The sequence below is a fragment of the Cyprinodon tularosa genome, unplaced genomic scaffold (assembly GCF_016077235.1).
Source record: "Cyprinodon tularosa strain WSP-4 unplaced genomic scaffold, ASM1607723v1 ctg154, whole genome shotgun sequence".
In the NCBI taxonomy this organism is placed as follows: domain Eukaryota; kingdom Metazoa; phylum Chordata; class Actinopteri; order Cyprinodontiformes; family Cyprinodontidae; genus Cyprinodon; species Cyprinodon tularosa.
In genome coordinates, this window is record NW_024038375.1 from 1,370,788 (window position 1) to 1,390,353 (window position 19,566).

At 38.0% G+C, this 19,566-nt stretch overlaps 1 protein-coding gene across 2 annotated transcripts; it reads left to right on the forward strand.

The window, feature by feature from the left end:
- Positions 1-234: 234 nt before the first annotated feature.
- On the forward strand, positions 235-19,264 carry LOC119780035 (mitochondrial carnitine/acylcarnitine carrier protein-like). 2 transcript variants are annotated; one of them, XM_038279916.1, is made up of 18 exons: positions 235-353; positions 455-575; positions 2,858-2,950; positions 3,018-3,145; positions 3,226-3,316; positions 3,420-3,537; positions 5,724-5,796; positions 10,390-10,392; positions 10,589-10,836; positions 10,921-10,953; positions 11,799-11,938; positions 12,550-12,656; positions 12,745-12,898; positions 12,993-13,094; positions 13,179-13,253; positions 13,333-13,398; positions 13,510-13,648; positions 18,373-19,264. In XM_038279916.1, exons 2-18 carry the CDS (start codon positions 471-473, stop codon positions 18,495-18,497), a joined length of 1,800 nt encoding a protein of 599 aa, XP_038135844.1. In that variant the 5' UTR covers positions 235-353; positions 455-470; the 3' UTR covers positions 18,498-19,264. The 2 variants fall into 2 exon arrangements, with proteins under 2 accessions (XP_038135844.1, XP_038135843.1); XM_038279915.1 differs by lacking the exons at positions 10,390-10,392; positions 10,589-10,836; positions 10,921-10,953; ... (6 more) ...; positions 13,510-13,648; positions 18,373-19,264 and adding exons at positions 5,875-5,984; positions 6,502-6,626; positions 7,169-7,756.
- Positions 19,265-19,566: the final 302 nt, after the last annotated feature.

Sequence of the window (19,566 nt, forward strand, 5' to 3'; positions counted from 1 at the left end):
GGAGCAATCATGTAATATCTAAAGCTGTTGCACTCTGAGCACAGCAAAGCTGGTTAACTACTGCTAACTATATGAATTAGCATTATATATGGGTAATAAATAGAAATATATAGTTGGTAAGTTATGTCCAACCCATCATGTATGTTGTATTTTAAAGAGTCACTACTTCTAGTGATTATTTTTATTGATAATTCAGGCTTTAAGTTTCCATTCGGACTATATAGATGGTCGTACCGCTGAATGGTTGTGTCACGGTAAAATCAGTCCGGGTAGAAGTGGGTTAAAGGTCCTTTGGACTGCAGTGACAGCAGCAGCAGCTCTCCGGAGGATCTCTCGGTGGAAAAGCAGAGAAGGTTAGAAGTTGTTTGGTTTCTACTGACCTGTTTTTCTGTGTAGTATCTTTTCCCTATTTAGCTCACTAATATTTGTTTATTTTTGTTCCTCTGTCTTGCAGAGTGCGGGAAGCAAAAATGGCCAAACAACAGCAGCCGATCAGCCCGCTGAAGAACTTCTTCGCCGGAGGTTTCGGAGGGGTTTGCCTGGTTTTCGCCGGACATCCACTGGACACCATCAAGGTAAATATCGCTGAATGTTGTGTCTGGGTTTTCCTCTGCCCTGATCGGGGAAACAGTCAACAGAATGCATCCGGGTTCAGCTGACAATTTGAGTTTATAAAATACAGCCTGTAGTGTTAAGTGTGTTGTGTCACTGTTGCTGGATACCTTTGACCCAGATATAGGAAGTCACGTGATCACTGCAGCTCAGGTAAATAGCTCAGAGTGATGATGATCCAATGATCAGAGAAACACCTACATGAAGACTGAGACCTCAGACAGTCTCATTCATTTACTAACAAAGTGGTCATCCTACTTTTTAACTTCTTAGGGTGTCAGACTTCCTCTTAACATTTGAAAGTGGTCTTCATCAGTTCTACACACTTTGTGACTGTGTTTTCTTTGGATTTAGCTGCTTGATCATCTTTTAGTCTGATGGACCCCCCCCCCCGCCCAAAAAAAAAAGTATCTTGGGCTAATTAATGCACCTCACTCCTTTACAGAATGGAAACCGCAAAGACCAGACCTGACACAAGCATTGTTCTTCACCTTCACATTTCAGTGAATAGCTATTTCGACATCAAATCACTGTTGTCGTAACATTAATTGTTTCAAAGAATTAAAGTGAGTGAAAACTGTGACACAGTTGCAAATGCACCTAAGATCTCCTTAGCCTCAGAGTACGATACCCTCTCACCAGGCTCATATCTACATATTTCTGTAAATGCAATTAGTTTTATTATGTACCTCTGAATAAACAAAAGCTTTTTAACAATTCTTTAGTAGGGCTGGGTATTTTGGCCAAAGTCCTGAATCATTTAGATTTCGATTCATACAGTTCTAAATGGATTCATTTCGATTCAATCTGTTTTTACAATAATGAAAGTGGTTCAGCTGTGTTTCAAAATACTCATGTATTTTATTTTTTCCTGTCACATTAAAAACAAAGTGCAAACTTGTAAATCAGACAGTTTAAACTGCAGATGTGAACAAAACTGTCTCATAAGTGCAAACTTGTTTGTGAAAAGTGAAAAAGTGAAGCCTCACTCGAGCAAGCAGTAGTGACACAGCAGACATTCATGAGCTGCATTATATTCACTGCACAAACCATATTTGCAGCGTTGTCTATAACAACTACAGGGTGTTTTCTGGTCAGCCTCCATTTGTTAATGTCTTCAATCAACCTATTGGCTATATTTGCAGCTGTCTGGCTTAAAGTCATCTTGAGTGCATTTTTCCTGCTCATTTGAACGCGAACATTACGCGGGTCACTATAAAACTATTCAATCTCATTCTCTAGACATCGATTTTGCAAAAATTTAAAGGAATCTATTAAAAATCGATTTTTTTTCTTTTTTTTTTTTGTACACAGCCCTATTCTTTAACAAGATGAACAGATCGAAGTCTTATCTAAAGATATAATTAAACCAATTCAATGCAACCTGATCATTCACCCAGTTTCATTGTACATCACACGTTAAATCCAGGTTACGTTAAGACATGTCAAACTTGGTTTATAATGTTAAGCATCTCAGTGAGCTTGGCTGATTTCATTCAGTTCCTTAAAGATGATTTAATAGAGAAGACGAATAACCCCTGGAAGAGCCTTCAGTTCTTCATAGTTGGACTGCTTTTATCTCCAGAGCTGCCTTAATCCTCAGTCCCATAGATTGTTGCTGCTGCTAAGACTCATCAGACCAGGCAATGTTTTTCCCAGACTTCCAATCTGGCCTTTTCTGTGCTGAGCTGAAAAAAGGCAGCATTTGCTCTGCTGCTGTAGCTTATCTGCTTGAAGGTTCAACGTGCCGAGTATTCAGAGACAACCAATTTGATTGAAATAAGTGACTTATTAAGCTACCGATGCCTTTCAGTTATATTGAACCACAGAAGTAGACGCCACTCTTCTTCTGTGGCATAAACAGGCCTTTTCTGTCAATTTAATCTCTGCCAGTCACATATTTAATTTTGTGGACCGTTCCCTCTAAACCTTGGGATAGATCAGCTGTCTGATCCAGTGTTCAGTGACTTTTTTAAAAAAATCTCCCCTATTCTCATGCTCACATCCAGATGCCCGTAAACGCAAGTAACTGGCTGTTTCACTGCTTGTGACGTACCTGATAACGTGGTTTGTGAATGTATTTTAATTGCATGCAAAATGCCCTTTTTTGGTCAGTTTCTGCATATGTACAGAAAGGAGTGTATTCATGTTCTTCTTCAGATGCTCCCTGATGTCACTGCCTATCTGATTCCTCTAATGATCTTATAATTTCTGATAAGAATAAAACGTTGCTCTTTCCCTTCAGGTGCGCCTACAGACTCAACCAAAACCCAAACCTGGAGAGAGCCTTCTGTATGCTGGAACCATCGACTGTTTTAAAAAGACCTTGGCCAAAGAGGTGAGCAGACATCTTTCAGGAGTTCATCGTTATCTTTCCTCTCTTCTCACAATGATGTTTCTTACAGGGTGTAAAAGGATTGTATAGAGGAATGGCGGCCCCAATAATAGGAGTTACGCCCATGTTTGCTGTCTGTTTCTTTGGATTTGGACTCGGCAAGAAGCTACAGCAGAAGACACCTGATGATATCCTTACGTAGGTGACAGTTTACTCCAGGGGGTTGTCTTTATGCTGCGGCGTAGGACTTTTCCTCAGCTTTCTCTTCTGGTCTCCAGGTATCCACAGCTGTTTGCTGCTGGGATGTTATCAGGCATTTTCACCACAGCTATCATGGCTCCTGGAGAGCGCATCAAATGTCTCCTACAGGTCCGTTCCTGTTTTAAAAAACTCAATTTAAAATTTGAGCTAGATATGAGATTGCAGGAACTTGATTTGGAAAGAAAATGTTTTCTTTTGTGTATATGTTCAGATTCAGGCCTCAACTGGAGAGGTGAAGTATGCAGGGCCGATGGACTGCGTGAAACAGCTGTACAGAGAGGCTGGGATCAGAGGAGTCTACAAAGGAACAGCTTTGACTCTCATGAGAGGTTTGTCTTCACTTTGAGTTTGTACGGACGTTTATGAACGGATTAAAGAAATGAAGGTAAATTGGTGAAAAGTTAAGCTAGCTAGAGATCTGAAACGGGGAGTGTCCTTCTTCTGCGGGCGAGGTCCTGAATCCTATCTCTGCTTATCTGCAAACACAGGCTCAACCGGCTCCTTTCTTTACTGGCTGGGAAGCTTGTTTTAGAAGATGAGAGAAGGAATCATCTGCCACATAGAAAAAGATCGATCTGTTTAGGTTTCTGCAGATGAACCAGTTGATGATCAGGGTTCCTTTTCTGTGTTGAACATTAGCATTATTGCATTAGTAACATCAAAGCTATTATTCAATTATTTATTATGTCCCACTTCACACCAGAGGTCATTTCTTTACAGAGTGCATTAAGTTTAATTGTACAGTCAGATAGGTTAAAGGTTTTATCTATGGCTGCAACTTACGATTATTTTGTAAATCAATTAATCTGTCAATTATTTTTTTGATTAATCAATTAATAATAAGATAGCAAAAGAATACTTGAAGTAACCTTTTTGCGAAATTTGACGAAGTGAAAATAAAACTTTTCCACTTGAGGAGTTCTGGATAGAGCATATTGACAGACCAAAAAGTTTTTTATCTTAAATGCAAAATGTTGACTTTTTTTTAATGCTGATATAATTACTGGTCTAAGTGGGTCGCTCTGTCAGCTAAAGGTATGTTTTAGAGTCTGTATAGTTTAACGATTAATCGATTACTAAATTAGTTGAAAATTATTTCAATAATCGATTAGTCTGATTAATTGTTTTAGCCCTAGTTTTATCTTATAAATGTTTTTACAGGAAGAAACCTCAAGCAAGAAGACAGAAACAGACTCAGCAAAGGACATAGAAGCATTGATATGTAAAAACTTTGTATGTTAGAGAAGCTGATAATTAACTAGCTCCATTGGGGGTTCTGTCTAGGAAAACCTATGATGTTTCTGTCAGTGTAACAATCCTCAGTATGCAGTTTATCTTTGGACCGTTTGAGGCCTCTAATCTTTATCGGCCACTTTGAAGAAGAACAGCAACTACAACTGTAGACTTTCATCGATTGCATAACTAATTTATTGGGAGTTGTTGGCAGAGATTCCAGCTGTTGCTATCATACAGATGTATCTCAATAAACTGGTAATCCAGTCATTTCATACACAAAGTTAAACTCACTTATGTTGTAGATTCATTGCACAAAAATTGATGTTTCAATAGTTCATTATTGTTTGTCTTGATTATAATAGCATAGAGCTTTGGGACTGCAGATGAAAATTAGCCTGTATGACTTAATGGCATATTGACATGTTAAACCCTGTGACTGAACGTGCATTGTTCCATTTCAAATAAAGGAAAGAAAGCAAGGTAATAACAGTTCAACTTAGTAAAATAGCAAAATATAAATATAATGTTAGAACAGTTAAAAAGCAGGTTCATATCGGGCTCCAAATCAATCATAGGGAAGAATCCTAGTGATGTACAATAGTCCAACAAACAATGATTTCCTACCCCTAGGAGGGTTGGTCAGAAAGATCCTTGCTAAAGGACTGTCAGTTCTGCTGACTTTATGCAGCTTTTAATGGGAAATTAAGTGGAAGGGGAAAGTGTTGGAAAAGGTGTGCGATGTGGACTGCATGCATGAATATAAAACTAAACAACATGGCTGCATTGCATGGAAGAGCTCGGTCTGTGGCTCTGCAGAAGTATTCAGAACACCAAGTTGCTTTAGTACCAACCCTCTCTTTTTCTGCATAGTTGGTGTCTCTTATCTTCCTCCATAGATTACCTGTGTGGGATAGATGAGGCCATTTTTACGGCCATTGGAAAACCGTAACATGATGGTCACTAAACCAAGTGGTACCTTGATCAGTGTAGATCAGCTGCAAAGTCCTGCTAGAAAATTTTATCAGCATGTAAAATAAAGCCTCAGTTTCCGATCCATCAGAAAATCATGTTGGACGAGGTCATGGCGTTTGCCGCTCCTTGAAAATCAATGGAAATTATCACACTTGACTGACTCCAATTTCTGAGAAACTTAATTTTGAGTTCATGCAATTGGTAACCATAAACATCACCAATAAATGCTTTACATGAGTCGCTGTAATTTGTCTGTGTAAAATTACTTTCACTTTTTGAATTGATTTTGGTTTTTGTTTCTCATTAGATGTTCCAGCGAGTGGAATGTACTTCATGTCTTATGAATGGCTGAAGAACCTCCTCACACCAGCAGGAAAAAGGTGAGGATTTCCTGATTCCTGGTTTTCATGTCGCTAATTGTCCCCTGAGCATAATGACATGGCATCTTCCCTCTGCAGCCCCAGCGAGCTCAGCATTCCCAGCGTGCTGTTTGCTGGAGGAATGGCCGGCATCTTCAACTGGGCCGTTGCAATCCCACCCGACGTTCTCAAGTCCCGCTTCCAAACAGGTTTGTTGTCTAAAACATGATGTAAAGCCACCCTTTTCCAGGAGAAACATTTTCTCGTGGGGGATTGACTTACATAGTCAAATAGGATCAGTAGAAGGCTTCTGTGGAATGTTCCCTCTTTTTTTTTATCTGTTTAAGTTTTTAAAAAAAAATTATAAATGATGACTTTTATTGCACTTTTAACTGTACCTATGCATTATTTGTATTTTATTTTTTGTTTATTTTGAACTTTAGCAAATTTATAAGAAATGTGAGCAATGCTCCTTGTTTGCTCCTCTTAGCTTTAGATCAACAGCTGGACAACTGAAGGTTGAATTTAATCTGGTGTCCCAACAGTACAGATGTCACAGATGCATCTAAATCAATCAGTCTACAGCGTTTCTAAATATTTTTTCCACTCATTCTCTTGGTTAATGTTCCCTGTTGTCTTTTATTTCCACTTCTGTGTGTAAAAGCTGCCTGTCAGGATTCTAACATGCCGTCATCCTGAACCTCGTTTTTTTCCTCTGCCTGTCAGCTCCTGAAGGAAAGTATCCCAACGGTTTTCGAGACGTTCTGCGGGAGCTGATCCGGGAGGAGGGCATCACCTCTCTGTACAAAGGCTTCAACGCCGTCATGCTTAGAGCATTTCCTGCGAATGCGGTGAGTGTCCATCATTTGTTCCTCAGCTCAGTGGTGAGATGGAGGTGAACACCTGTAGATGAGGCAGATATGATCATGTAAGCAGTTTGGTCATTTACATATTGGCTAATAAGGTCGATGTGTCTCAAAGGTGCATTTAATCCAAATTTGTTTTGTAGGACCAAAAAGCATTAAAAGAGGCTTAGCATTTCACAATGTGTTTTTAAAAAAAAGTAAAACACATTATTATGCATATTTCCCGAGGGAAAACTGATCTTGATATTACATATAAACACATTTGTTAGTTACACATGCCGGTCATTTTGCTCCCTTTACAGTTAATATCTTTGAGCAAGTAAAAAGCTGCGAGTTATATATGTCAGTATTTTCAAGAAAGCTGAAGCAGTTCTTTCAGTCTTAGCTGATGCTTCTGCATTAAAAATAAATTAATTTCTAAAGTTTTTTTAGATGTGACCAGTGATTTTAGTTAATTAAATATAACGGATTATTGTTGTCAGATGTTAGTTGTTCTAATCAAGCTGTGTCTTCATTCTCATTTGCAGGCCTGCTTCTTAGGATTTGAACTGGCCATGAAGTTTCTGAACTGGTTAGCTCCGAACCTGTGACATAGCCTCGAAGCAGTGCCGTCTGGAGAATACCAGCAATAATAGCTCCTTTATACAGGGAGAATCATGTGAAATGAAGAGATTTTTATCAGTTTTCCACAAATATACTTGATTGTTTTTGTTGGAACAGTAGAGGGGTGGTGCAGCGCTGCTGAGAGGCCAGAGATGCTGGGGGGGATTCTGTAACGATGCCACCTCACACACAAACACAAAGACAGTCCGAATGTTCTCGCTCCTTATAGACTTTATTCTTTTATTTTTGGAGTTTGTTTTTTTTTACTAGAAAAGGAGTGAAACGAACATGTGGTGCCTTACCTTTTAACTGCTAACAGAGGAACATTTCAGGTGCATTTTAAGTCTTTGTGAGCAGCCGGCTCCTTCAAACTGTCCTCCTGGAAACGTCTCTCACTCAGTGAAAACCTCACACCGTCTGTCTAATTTGTAAATGTAAAGGCAATGTGAATGATTGAATGACATTATGTAAATGTCAGCATGAAAATTTAAAACAGATTCATCTTTAACATCTATTGTGTTGCTGTTTTTTTTTTTTCTTATATACACTTGTCTCCTTCTTTGCAAACGGGGAGATTTACAGTTAAAAAAATCACCTCTCCAGCCTTTATTAGATGGACTCTCTCCATGACTACATGAGTATAGTAAATGCAAAATAAGTTAAAAAACAAAGTAAAATACTTCTATTGAAGCAGAGTAATACTTACAAAAAAAGTCTAATAAAAGAAACCAGGGTAATAGCTTTTACAGATTTTCTACATGGGTTTTATAAGTAACAAATTCAATGATTCATAATCTTATTTAGGCCCCACAGACTCCAAAATGTTCCCATTTTTTCCAGGCATTAGGTCAATGCTTCACACACAACTCTACTTCCCAAATTAGTCAAATGGGATGATTAATTGGGTGGACGTGGTGTGGACAGTCGCACATAATTATAAACAGCTGCATCTTCCTTCCAGTCCAGGATCTATCTACCCCTCTGAGAAACAACAGGCTTTATTTAGAAGGTGCCGACTGACAGGTCGGGTGTTAAACAGTCACTCTGAAGGCCCCACCGCTATGTTGCTCAGTTATATAAAGTTCCCTGGAAAGGTGTTTAAGTAGATACACATTAATGGAAGCAGTTAGGCCTGCACCCAGCCATGGCTGTGTGATGCTCTTGAATGTTACTTCCCCTGTCACCCTGAATTTGCTTAAGGCATGGCTGGACAGGACAGGGCCATATTCCATTCTAGGATTTAAAGACGTTTGTTTAAAAGGGTTTAAAAAAAATAATTCATTCAATAATAACACAGAATCTTTATTCTGCAACCAATGAATGATTCAGGTCCTTCATATGCTTCACAAAGCTGGACATGATTTATCCAACCTTACACTGACTGAGGTGTTTCCATGATGTAACAGAAATACTTATGAACTGTGATATATTTTGAAATTGCCACCACATCATGTTGAGTTTAAAAAAAGAATTCGAAATCCCGGGTCCCTTCTGCTGAAATGTTATCATACCCAGAGGTTCACTCAGACCAGTAGTAAGGGGGTGCTTCTGCGAGATGTTAGGGTCTTTGATTAGGCTAACAGGCTTTTAAAATCTTTGAATAATTTACTGAAATGTTTTAATATGTGTTTCATACCTTCTATTTTTAATAGACACCTAATAGAACAACTAGAGGACATCAATGAGTTTAGCAGCCAGATGTCCATTTTGGCCACTGACCTACCCTCTCTAGGTCTATGGTTCCAGAGTTATTTTTGGGTATAACTAAAAAAATTAAGCTTTACAGGCAGACTTAAAAGTGCTAATATTTTCTAAAATGTTTAACCTTTATTGAATAAAAAATTATTGAGCGTTATTAGGAACTTATCACACGGTTAACCCAAGAGCATTAGTGGGGAATCAGCTGGGAATTAAATTCAATTCAGGTGATTTCTATAGCACCAATTCACTACATGTGTCATCTCATGGCAATTTACAGAGACAATTCAATAAATCATACAGTCAGATTGGATTAAAGTTTTCTAGCTAAGGAAAACCAGCTGATTGCTGTGTGGAAGGAAAACAGACAAGATCTATTTAGTGGCAGGCAGGACTTAAACTTGTAGCTTTTACCTTTAAGGCTAAGGAGTTAAATATCCAATAATGGAGTGCTTAACTGATTTTTTTCCCACTGTTATTTTAAAAGGTAATGTGTGTAGTAGTTCTAGTATTCTAGGGACCACATTTCTCTTTATTCGATCAATCCTTCCTAAAGTACCCATGACAAAGAAAGATCACCTTCTAAGATGTCATTTAACTTGTGCGAGTCTCTTAAACTTATGCAGCTCTTTGATATTTGCTGAGGTCCAGGTAAGTAAGATAAGGTTAAGGCATATGCAAGTTTATTTGTATATCACAATTTAGCAAAAAGGCAATTTGTGTTTTACATGAATTAAATAGTAAAATGCAAGGAAAATAAAAGCAGAATAAAAGCAATTACAGATAAAAACACGATAGTAAAGCAAATAAAACAGTTGGATCACAAACTTTAATTATACCCCAGTAAACAGTTTTTCCAGTCAAAGGAGGCTCTAAACAAGTGGGTTTTTAATTTTGACTTAAAAGTGAAGCCAAAATGTTGCCATATGAAAAGAAAATTACTAATTTTTGAAATTACTTTTGTGACCTGGAATTCTACCAAACTAAGACCAATAATTGACAAATGGATGGTAATGGACTATCTGGGTCAGTAATAAAAAACAAATCTTCATCCGCATAAAGCCAACATTAAATGTTAATTGTCTCCCAGTAAAACACTGGCCGTTATTTGATGGCTTCCAATAGTTTTACTAATGGTTTCAGTTTCAGCACAAAAAACAATGGTGAGCGTTATAAGCATCCTCCTGTTTACTGCTATTCAAGGCAAAAGAGCTGGACAGAGAGGTATTTACAGGAAGTCTATCAATAGGGGATCTGCACAGAAATTCAGTCCATTTAATGAAAATTGGGCCTGAACCAAAACTAGTGAGAAATTTGATTTATCTTCATATGTCAGATTACCAGTTAAAATTCTTCTTTGCCAAAACATCAACTTCAGACATATAATCCATTGGATGGCCTTTAATTACAGATGATGTGGGCAGTGCTGGTCAATAGTTCTCGGCAGGCTGTGCTAAATAAAGAAATCAATAAAAAGCAGAGATTTAGAGGATGGGGAGCAGTCTGTGTGTTCCGTGCTGATGGTGCAACTGATAAAACCGACATGTTCCAGGCTTTTAGGTTGGGCTATGTCATGAGATGAACTTGTAGAAATAGCTTTTTTGTTCCAGTCAGCCTCAGACCATCCGATCCTCTCCAACAATGAGTAATATAGAGATCCCAGCTGGTTTGAAGGAGCTGCTGCAGGGCTACACGGTGGAGGTTCTCCGTCACAGGCCTGCTAACTTGTTGGAGTTTGCTGTGCAGCATTTCACACGAATCCTGGATAATCAAAGGAACGAGCAGCAAGCCAAGAAGCACAACAGCAATCCCTCAGGGAAGGATGTCACTTTTGAAACGGTGTCAAACAACTCAAAGGAAAACGATGAAGAAGAGGAGGTGAAAGAGGCTCCCAGTGAGTGTTAAGTCGTAATCAAATAGGCTGTGACTGTGTAAAAAAGTTGGAAATTTAAAACGTTAATCTCTTGCCTTCTTTCAGAGTCCAGGAGCAGTAGGAGTCGCAGGGTCGCAGGTCAGTGAATAGCAAAAATGTTTGATTGATATAAATTAATTTTAACAATCCACATTTGATTTATTTTTTTTATTAACCTTTAGTGCTGAAGCAACAGCCTAAAACTGTGTATTTTGGAGTTAATTTAAATTTTTTTAAGTCTTTCCAAAATCTCTATTCACAATTTACACCTGTTAATACATTATAAATTGGTTACTTATTTTTTTAATTGTCCTACAACCCACTTAAAATGTCACTTTTAATTGTTTTCCACTCAGTGATGTTTTTACTAACTGAAAAACTAGCATTTTATATGTAAAACTGTATATTTCATATGGGATCTATATACTAGACTTTGAAGAGATAAGATATAAAGATTAAATCCATTTGAAACTGCTATAAGTGGCAAATCTTTAATCTTTTATAAAAGAAATGGAAAAATGTGTTTGTGTATAATATTTCTTGGGTAAAGATGTTTTTGAAAATTACTTTGCATAAAAAATTCTTGTCACTGATATTTTACTCTCCCAGACAACATTAATACCTTCCAAAATACAAATTAGCCCCAAAATATTTGTCTCTTTATCCTGGACAAAAATGTATTTCTGCAATTAGTAATAGATTTCATGGAATAATAAAATGATATTTAATATGTATTTGTCTTCTTTTTCCCTCCTGTCACTTATTGTTTATGCTGGTTGCATCTGGGATCAAAGTAGACATGTTTCATTTCTAAAATATGAATCCATGTAATATGACCTTGTATGAATTTTTATTTTTATTTTGACGTAAAGGTCAAAAAAGGCTTTTTTTAACAAAAAGGAGCACAAAATGAATGTTACAATAACAGCTCTGCTCTGTCTCAGTTTGTGCAGAGGCTTATGACCCTGACGATGAATCAGATGATAACAGTCAGCCTCAGGTTGTGAATCCCAAAACAGACGAGCAGCGTCGACGGCTTCAGGATGCATGCAAAGATATTCTGCTGTTTAAGACTCTGGAAAAGGTAAAAAACAGTTGAAATCTACATATACATGAGGTATAAAACTTGTATGATGTACATGATGGTGATGACTGACCTGTGGATTCACACACACGCATTAGGCAGAACAGAATGTAATTAAGCTGTTGTTTAAACAGTTTATTATGAAACCTCTCTTAGCAGCATGCATTCTGCAAATTACCACAATGTTTTTATTGAACACTAAAGATGCATAGGCAAAACCAATATAACGCAGAGGTTCAAATGTGACTTTTTTTCTCTTAAACATCACAAATAACATTAGCTCAGTGTGAAGAAAATCTAAAGTCTGTTCTTCAAATATTTGGGACAGATCAACATATTAGAGTCTTGGCTCTAATCTTTCTTCTTGCTCAATGATAAATAATCGGTAATATATCTTTACAAATTTGTATTATCTGCAAGAATGACTAAAAAAAAGGTCACTCCAAAACATGCTAAAATGAACATCATTGAACTCACAATGGAGAAATCCATATATAGCATTTAAAAATAAAGAGGAATATGAAATCTATTAGGCACCGTCTTTATTTCATCAAACACTTTTTGTGCTTGAAAATAAAACTCAAAGGAATTTGTTGCCCATATTCACACAGGAACAGTTTTCTGAGGTTCTGGACGCCATGTTTGAGGTTCAGGTCAAACCTCAAGACCACATCATCGACCAGGGAGACGATGGGGATAACTTCTACGTCATAGACAAGTAGATTACAGTTTTAAAAACCCAGCATATGTTTAATTAGAATACATCTGTGTTTGGCAATAAAATGATTAATGTTCTGTCATTTTAGAGGTGTGTATGATATCTTTGTGGCAAAGGATGGAGTGAGTGTGTGTGTGGGAAAGTATAACAACAAGGGCAGCTTTGGGGAACTAGCCCTTATGTATAACACGCCGCGAGCTGCCACCATCGTAGCAACAGAGGAGGGCACTCTATGGGGCCTGGTGAGTGAACTACACTGCTTTTGATTTGTTTTTGCTTTTTTGGTTTCTTTTTGCTAATCTAAACCAACCAGAAGGTCCTTTTGTGTCCTGTCAGGATCGAGCCACATTTCACCGACTGATTGTGAAAAACAACGCAAAGAAGAGGAGGCTGTATGAGGCCTTCATAGAGTGTGTGCCTCTTCTCAACTGTCTTGAGGTTTGTTATTTAGAAACAGGCCTTATGCAAACAAATGCACCACAAAGATGCACTAACATCATCAGACGTTTTCCTCTGCTCTAGCTCTCTGAGAGGATGAAGATAGTTGATGTTTTAGGAGTACGAACATTTAATGATGGCGATCGCATTATAGCACAGGTAAGCAGCTTTAAATCTGTCACTTTTAGATAATTTTAATGTTTTTATATTAATTACAGAATAGTGTCTGTCGCTGCAGGGTGACAGAGCTGAATGTTTCTACATTGTGGAAACAGGGGAGGTGAAGATACTGATCAAAACCAAAGTAAATTTACTGTAATAAGCATATCATGAACATACTGTTTTTTTTCCCCAGTCTCCTAATTACAAACCGATCTGCCCTCTGACCAGTTTTTTTCTCCTCTTTCTGCTGCAGACAAAGGTGAACCAGCAGGATAACACAGAGGTGGAAGTGGCTCGTTGCTCCAGAGGGCAGTATTTTGGAGAGCTGGCGTTGGTCAACAATAAACCCCGTGCAGCCTCTGTCTACGCCGTTGGAGAGACCAAATGTTTAGGTTTGTTGAACTCCTACCATTTTCATAATTTGCCAGGAACCCTGAGTAGTTAAAACTTGTAACCTTTTTTTTAAGTGAACAATCTGGATAATCAGCAATAATCGGTGTCTATAAGATTTACTTTGAGCAAAAATAGTTATATATTTTATATATCAGCTTATTATATTTAGATGTTTCCTAATCTCTCAATAGATGCTTGCATTGTTTTGTATCTTTAATAAACTGACAGAGGTAAGAAGCCTTTGTCATTTGTTTTTGTCCATATTAAAGGTGACAACTATAAGTTTAACTCCTCCCAGCCACTAGGTGGTGAAATTTTCTACTCTGTTTTCCGGCATTTTTCAGGTCTGCTAATGCTAATGCTTACCTGTCTAGAAGAACAGCTTGTTGTTCATATAACCACATCCTCTTTGCTTCCTTAACCTCTTACACCCTAAGGGGGTATAAATAAATTTCTGCCTGACAAAAACACACAAAAGTAAATAACTTATAGCCTCAAAGCTATTAGATTTAAGAAGAAACTTTTGGTACGTCTGTAAAGGTAAGATGTCATAGAATGGTTTTCTGGTGTCAGCACCATTGTAGCTTTGACCCTGCCTGAAATATTAGGGACAAAATACAAAATATTTTGCATTTTTTGAACCTCGCCAAAATTTTCTTTGAAATAAACATTGCAAAACACTACCAAAATATTATTTATAGCACAAAAAAGTAGTACAGACTTTCAAATCTAAATGTTGTGTAAAAATATACCAAATTTGGACTCAATCAGATGAATCATATTTATTTTAGAATGGTATTAGTGAGAAATTTCTTAGGCGGAGAGGCCATTTTGGCACATTTATCCATAAATGTCACCAAACTGTGCCAAATATGTTTTTTACATCAATACTGGGGGTTTGGTAAGATTACGAGGTCACGTAGCAGCTGGACCCGCCGGTGGGTCCGTAGGGTTCATTTCTTAAAATATTTTGTAATCTTCACCCTAATTCAGCTTCTATTTTTTTTATATAAACTATATATTTTTTCAATAAAGTTTATACTTTTATTCTGCACTACTCTAAACCTTCTGTTGGATAATATATTGTTTTCAAAATGAAGGGTTTTGATGAACGGTTGTAGCTTCAACCTTTAATTCGTATAGTCCTCTAAGTATATTTTAAACCTTAAATTTACTACACAGTGCTTGTCATTTGGATAAGGATTATCAACTTTACTTGTCAAGGCAAATTGACAAGTAAAGCCACACTATGGCAGCCCACTGCTCCCAAAGGGTTAAATGCAGAGGAAAATTATCCCATGTGAGATAAATAAAATTCAAATATATAATTATAAATATTATCCAAGGGTATCTAAAAAGCTGTCTGCGCCACCTCAGCTGACTCCTCTCGATGAAGCAGCTCTACTCCAAGCCTCTCCTGTATGACCGAGCACCTCATCCTATCTCAGAGGGAGTGTCAAGCCACCCTGCTTAAAAAGCTAATTTCAGCCATTTGTATCTCTGGATCGCATTCTTCATGACCATTGATGAGGGTAGGAATGCAGACCAACCAGTAAATTGTGAGCTTTGCCGTTTCAACCAGCTCTCTTTCTGCATTATAGCAACAGCTGTGTCGATCCGTCTATAGATTTCCTGCTCCATTCGCCCTTAGCTCTAAGACCACAGGATAAATGAGCGCCTCCACTTGAGGCAGGAACTGTCCTCCAACCTGAAGGGGACAAGCCTCCTTTATCCATCTGAGAACCATTGCCTCGGACCTGGAAGACCTGATTCTGGTCCCGTCCCCATCGTACTTGGCTGTTATCCTCTCCAGTGCCTGCTGTAGGTCTTGGCATAAGGGAACAGGTGGGAGGAAGCCAGAGTACCCGGTGAGAACCCATGCATGCTTAGGGAGAACATGCAGACTCCATGCAGAAAGACCCCGGGCCGGGAATCAACCTTCTTGCTGCAAGGCAGCTGTGCTACCCACTGCCCCACTGAGCAGCCATCACCTAGCAAACAATTGAAGCGATATACTCAGGATGAATTTTGTGGATACTAGGTAGCAACTAGTATCCAGCTCAACCCAGACACCAATTGCAACTCTACATAAGGTGAAAAAAGTAAAAAAAAGTAAAAAAAAAAACATGTCAAGCATGAGAGCGCGCTACGAGAACGAACAGAAGATTTATGCAGTTCTGCGTTTTTGCCACAGGTAGCAGTATCATTAGAAAATTCTGTCATGCCTCTTTAAAGGAATAGTACACCCAAAACATGATTAGCCTTCATTTTCTACTCACCTCCATGCTGAACAACACTCTGGAGTACTTTTTTGATATCTCAAATGCATCTGGAGATCTGGGAGGCTTCTTGCTGTCTGCTGACATTCAAATAATGGAGGTCCATGGCGCCCGAGACAGAAAGGTCCATAAAAGTCCACAAAAACGTGTCAATATTCCTCCATACTGCTCGTCCAATGTAATCCAAGTGTCCTGAGTGGGTAGCATCCAGAATTTACTCGAAACGAAGTCATTTAGAATGTTTTTAGAGCATAAACAGTAGTGTATAGGATTTCCTAATAGCGCCCCCATGCGCGCTCACGATTCTACGGAAGCCGGCAGACCAAACCGGAAGAAAGTGCGCATGCAGCGTCTGCTCTGCCGATAATGCAAGCGTAGAAGAAGAAATGTGCTGTTTACCTGTGCAAAGAAAGAAACAACGAAAGAAAAATGTCTGAGGACTTCAGTGTTGAGGAAGAGCATGAGTTCTTTGCCGAGCTGAATGCGCTGGTTTGGTCTGCCGGCTTCCGTAGAATCGTGAGCGCGCATGGGGGCGCTATTAGGAAATCCTATACACTACTGTTTAGGCTCTAAAAACATTCTAAATGACTTCGTTTGGAGTAAATTCTGGATGCTACCCACTCAGGACACTTGGATTACATTGGACGAGCAGTATGGAGGAATATTGACAAGTTTTTGTGGACTTTTGTGGACCTTTCTGTCTCGGGCGCCATAGACCTCCATTATTTGAATGTCAGCAGACGGCAAGAAGCCTCCCAGATCTCCAGATGCATTTGAGATATCAAAAAAGTACTCCAGAGTTTTGTTCAGCATGGGGGTGAGTAGAAAATGAAGGCTAATCATGTTTTGGGTGTACTATTCCTTTAATGCCAGCAATGCTGACCAAAGTCCTGCTCTGTTTCTACAGAGACCAGATAGCCCCTAGTCAAGAGAACCCTCCTCCAAACAGGGCACTACAAGGGACACTGTCCTCTCACTGAAAGTTAAGCAGCTGTTTGAAGTATTGAATCAGGACAGCTGAATACAAATAAAACCCATCCAATTTTTACCTATAATTGTATTTTAAATCACATTGTGATGGTTTATCATTAATGGGTTTTAATCTCCCAAAGGCAATTTTGATTGAATCTGCGATTATTCTTGTGTTTGCATTTCATCTCTGACAGCGACCCTTTTTGTTCATCAGTCACAGAGCATATGTTGAAACTGAACTTCATCCATTAAACTGGGAGGGGCAAACATCCTACTGTCCGAAAAATCAATGTGTTTTAACAGCCAGCAAGGTCAAAATCTAGCACAGAGACTCCTGTGTGTCCAGACTGAACAATTTTACAGCAATGCAGGAATTCCTTTGGCTACTTGTCTCAAAAACGGGGACGCAAAGAAAAAGAAAAAAACTTCTCACACTGGTCCAACTAAAGAGGGTTATGAAAATATATCAAGAGAAGTTTTGTCACTGGGACGAACCTGTATTAACTAAATTAACAAAGCAGGTACATTTAATAAATGGAAGTTCACTCATTTTAGAATGTAAAATGCTCATGTAGATTATTTCACAGTAAAATATTCTAAAAATATATATATTTTTTGTTTGTAGGATTAGGTCCCAAGTAAAAAAAAAATAAAAATTAGAGGCTCAGAAAATGAGAATATTAAGCATGATTAATAAAAAGGGTATTTTGAAGAGAGATAGGCCTTCTTTCACATTAATTACTACATTAAGGACGCTTAGCATGGAAGTTATCAGCCTGTGGATTGGGTTGGAAAGTCCATTTTGCTTTGCTTGTGGCCTTCAGGTCATCATTAAGCAGGCCTGCTTGCTGGGATCAATACATATGGTCATTATACCTAATCTATTATGCTGTTATGTAGAGGAGAAAAGTTGTACTTGGAAATCTCATCTGCATCTCCATAAAACTTGTCAGCAAAGCATTATGCTTAAACGTTCCCAGCTGATGGCTTATTTTGAATCACGTTTTTTTTCTTCCACTCAACTTTCCATGAATATGCTTGGATACAACACTCTGTAGGCAACAAGTTTCATTACATAGGACCCTTCTTTATTTCCAATACCGGAGTAGAGAGTATTAATGACCAGATTCCAGTCAGCAGTTGTCTCTATGATTGTGCAGCCTACTGACCCAGACTGAGAGACCACTGAGACGCTGAGGAAACCTCTGTGTTGTTAGTTAATTAGCAAATTAGTTTGTGAGATGATTTTTCGTTCACAAGCATCAAAAGGAAAAAAAGGCTATGTAATTAAACTTGTATTTGATTTCCCCTTTCTTATTAATTAAAAATAACAATTGAAGTTTGTGATGCAATTTAAAATATTGGAAAGATGTTCTCATTTAACTCGTCATTTTATGTCTTTGTTTTTGGTAACAGCTTATAAAGTTGTCAATCACACAAATATCTAAAGATGAATGCCATTTTGCTTTCAGTGATTGACATCCAGGCGTTTGAGCGCCTTTTGGGGCCCTGCATGGACATCATGAAGAGGAACATCTCCCAGTACGAGGACCAGCTGGTGGCACTGTTTGGCTCCAGTGATGATTTAAAACTCTAGTATGCTGCACTTAAACCAGCATGTTAATAAGAACATGTTTCTCATCCTTTTGAGGTGCTTTTAACACACAAACCATTTGCCAATTATACTGACGTTTAGAAAGGTGTGGTGTCTGATGCCCTCATTCAAAATACAAATATGAATCCAAGCTTTAGATTATTACAAAAATGACAAAGGCCTGACCATCTGTCTGAACATTACATTATAATAATCTGGATTTTATCTTAATTTTAACATTTGTTATTTTTTCTCGAATGTTTTTAATAGGAATCATCTTGTTCATGTATGTTCTGAAATAATTTCCCTTGTTTTGTTCACATTCAGCAATAACAATTTACATTTATTAATGTACATATACTACACACACATATATATTTTTTTGTGTGGGTGTGTGTGTAAATACTATGATATTTTTATTTAAGGTCATTGCGGTCTTTCAACACATCCAAGAGGTCCCTAGTCCTGTCATGGAGTTACTTTGCCTCAACTCTTAGATGCATTTCTTCACAAAAACAATGATCTCAAAAGAAAACATGTTAGTGGGTCACTGTAGAGTTGAATGAACTGCTGATGGATGAATTCACCTACTGGATTCAGGTCTGCAGGTGCAGGGAGGCATTTTAATGCTGGGGGGCCATAGTTCTCAATGTACAGTGTTTCCCAACCTTTTTTGACTTGTGTTCCCCTTTAGGCCTTTTGTTTTAGTACCCCTCTCAGTCAAAAGTATTCATGATTGTCCAAAAGTGAAACATACGATTACTGATTAAAAAATAAAAACTATTTTACTTAATCTTTTAATCTGAGTATTTAATTCTTCGGCATGTTATGCTTTTCATCTAAAAATAAATAAATAAATAAATATGATGATTGAAAGTTATTAAGGAATCAAAATAAATCCTAAATAAAATCATACTATAAACCTGTATTTATAAAACTGGGGCTCCCTTTACTCATATTTAAGCGTGATGAATTGGGAACAAAATACAGAACAAAAATCATAGTCAGACTTTGTCTTCATCAAGACAGCTGAGCTGCTTTGATGAGCTCTGATGAGGTCCAGAAAAACAGC